The sequence below is a fragment of the Octopus bimaculoides genome, chromosome 24, assembly GCF_001194135.2.
Source record: "Octopus bimaculoides isolate UCB-OBI-ISO-001 chromosome 24, ASM119413v2, whole genome shotgun sequence".
NCBI classification, from domain to species: domain Eukaryota; kingdom Metazoa; phylum Mollusca; class Cephalopoda; order Octopoda; family Octopodidae; genus Octopus; species Octopus bimaculoides.
The window spans coordinates 132,485-135,311 of NC_069004.1; the positions used below are offsets into that span (position 1 = coordinate 132,485).

Genomic DNA, 2,827 nt, shown 5'->3' on the forward strand with positions numbered 1-2,827 from the left:
ATATTATGATTATGAAATTAGCATTAGCTTATCTCACTCTTTCTCGCGGAACCCCTAGGAACTTTTTGCAGAACCCCGGTTGAGAAACATTGTTTTAGAGATTAGTGAATGAAATGAAGCCTAGTGCTTCAGTGATACTATATTTCATCAATCCTGAAGGGATGAGATAGGTGAAGTTGACTTTCAGTGAAGATTGAACCTGGAATGTAAAAAGCAGGAACAAATATTACAATGACAACAAGGAGGTGGGAAAAGAGGAGGATAGGGAGAGGAAGGGAAAGAGATGAGGGAGGGGTGGGAAGGAAGAGGAAAAGTGGCAGTGGGGAAGGGGAAGGAGGGTGAGAGGGATGAGGAGGAGGAAGAAGAGGCTACAAATCTGATATACATTACTTGTATCATTGAAGTGACTTTCTTGGCATAAAATGGACTCAGGGCTCTCACTTGGACCCAACCCACATCCTTTAGGTCCATTATTGTTATGATACCATTCACTTGGGTTTCTTCATCCTGAAACAGACAGAGTGTGTAAGTCATGATGAGTGCGGTGATGTTGGAGGATATGTAGTAGTAGTAGTAGTAGTAGTAGTAATAGTAATGAAGACAATGTACTGCCTGGTCCAGGAACCAAACTCACGATCTGTTGATCGTGAGTCCAACACGTTAATGACTAGGCCACATTTCCCTTATAATCCTTTAATTGATTCAAGAGACCTACTGTCAGCAGCCATACCTGGCATGGTTCCAGAAGAAGATGTTGCGGACATAACTGACATTTTTCATATACAGGTTATAAGCATAGCATAGATAATCAAAATTTCAAGGTAATATATGGTATCACATAAACACTTACTTCAATCAATTTTGAAAGGATGACAAACCAAGTTTTGTACATATCAAAAAGTGGAACTATCTCTGGGTTCCATCTGCCTGCAAGAGATGAAAAATATCTCTCACTTGTCTATATACACACATTAAGTAACTTTGAAACTATCAGTAACAAGGGTTGACAGGTTTCTGTGTTAGTATGAATTAACTATATATATATTTATAATATTGAGTGCTAGAATCACTTCACCAGGCGAGGGAAGATAATAAGAATCCACTTTGATACAACTTACCTGGTTTGAGAACAATCACTTTACGTCCTTCACGATCTCTGTGCTCCAGAGGTACAATCAGGCCTGACCTCAGGACATGCTGTATTGTCGATGGTTTCAGGTCAACAAACAAGTCTTTATTCTCAGCCTTCATTTGGTAGAAATTCAAAAGTAGGCTAAATGCTCGATCATAGTCAAATTTTCTGGCACGGAGAAATCTGAGCAGAAATGCGTCATCTGTTCGGGCAAGGAGATCTGTCAATGATATTAATAATAATAACAACGGGGATCAGACATTGTTGTGGTCGATAAAAGGAAAAAGGGAAAGTAAGATTATAGATATAAAAAAACTGTTATCAGTATTTAAGGAAGTTGACAAATACAAACAAGAAACAGACCGGTGTTCCATTCAAGTGGAACGTTAGCCTGCCCACTTGGCCAGCAAAGTGGCATCATTTGAAAGCTACAACAATGTGAGGAAGATCATTGTGACCAGTGGTGTATAACATTTAATAGTCTGGTCAGTAAACATAGAGTGACACACTGTTGATTCTGACAATGTTTCTACGGTCAAACATCATGTGTAAAGTGTCACACATCTGTGAAAAATTTGTGACAAAAGTCATGATGATATAATTTACATTAAGTAACTTATAACCACTTTTGTGTACATTAAGTAAAATTGTGTAACTAAATCTAAACAAGTTCTCATGCTTTTATTGTGCAGGAAGTGTGTTAAGAAGTTTGCTCCTTAAATGCATAGTTTCAGATTCAGTCTCATTGCATGGCACCAGGTGCGAGTGTCTTCTGCTATAACCTCGAGCCAGCCAAAGCCTTGTGAGTTGATTTTGTAGATGGAGATTGAAAGCAGCCTCTTGAATACATATATATATAAATATATATATATATATATATATATATATATATATATATATATATATACATGTGTGTGTGTGTGTGTGTGTATTTGTCCCCCCCACCACCAACACTTGACAATCAGTGTTGGTTTGTCTATGTCCCCATAACTTAGCAGTTTAGCAAATGAGACCAATAGAATAAAAGAGAGACAGACAGACAGATGGAATCAGAAATATCAAACCTTGCTGCTTGTTTACCATATCTCTGAGAGCTTGTATATCTCTTTCCCGCCATTGAGGTTTCTCGTTTAACTCCTTCTCAGCCTTCTTTATAAGTTCAGGGGTCAATGTGCACAAATATTCTTTTTCTGGAGAGGATTCCATAACCAAACTGCATTCACCTCCAAATATAACAATGTTTACTTTTGTTTTTTTTTTCTTTTTTATCTTTTAAGGTTTTCCTCTTTGTTGTTTTTTTGTTTTTCTTTCCTTTTATTCTTTCTTCATGTGTATTAAACTCGTTTCTTTCATTTATATGAACTGGGAGTAGGAAGAAATAAATAAAAATGTAAATGAAAAATATAGATAACAAATAAGTAAATATATAAGTAGTTATAAACAACTCTTTAAAAACCCTTTTGATACCGACTGACATTAGATGGCCCCTAGTTCTATAATACAAACTTTTTATTTTCAAGTTATTTAAATTAAAACCTTCCATCAAAATATCGTAATTTTTGCTCCAAGCACCTGCTTAATAATAATATAATATATATATATATATATATATATATATATAATATGTATATATACACACACAGACATGCAGGAGGTAAATAGATACCTTTAATTTTTAAAATTTCCGATCTAAGC

At 35.6% G+C, this 2,827-nt stretch overlaps 1 protein-coding gene across 2 annotated transcripts in view; it reads right to left on the reverse strand.

Annotated features, from left to right (window-relative positions):
* The window catches only part of LOC106881470 (alpha-tocopherol transfer protein-like), a 15,988-nt gene that overhangs the window by 5,559 nt on the left and 7,602 nt on the right, over positions 1-2,827 (reverse strand). For both annotated transcript variants that reach the window (XM_014931863.2, XM_052976442.1), the window contains exons 2-5: positions 2,197-2,494; positions 1,119-1,352; positions 851-927; positions 391-507 (exon numbers count right to left, since the gene is read on the reverse strand). In XM_014931863.2, coding sequence (XP_014787349.1) covers positions 391-507; positions 851-927; positions 1,119-1,352; positions 2,197-2,338 — 570 coding nt within the window. In that variant the 5' untranslated portion in view covers positions 2,339-2,494. The remainder of the gene's footprint in view (positions 1-390; positions 508-850; positions 928-1,118; positions 1,353-2,196; positions 2,495-2,827) is intronic.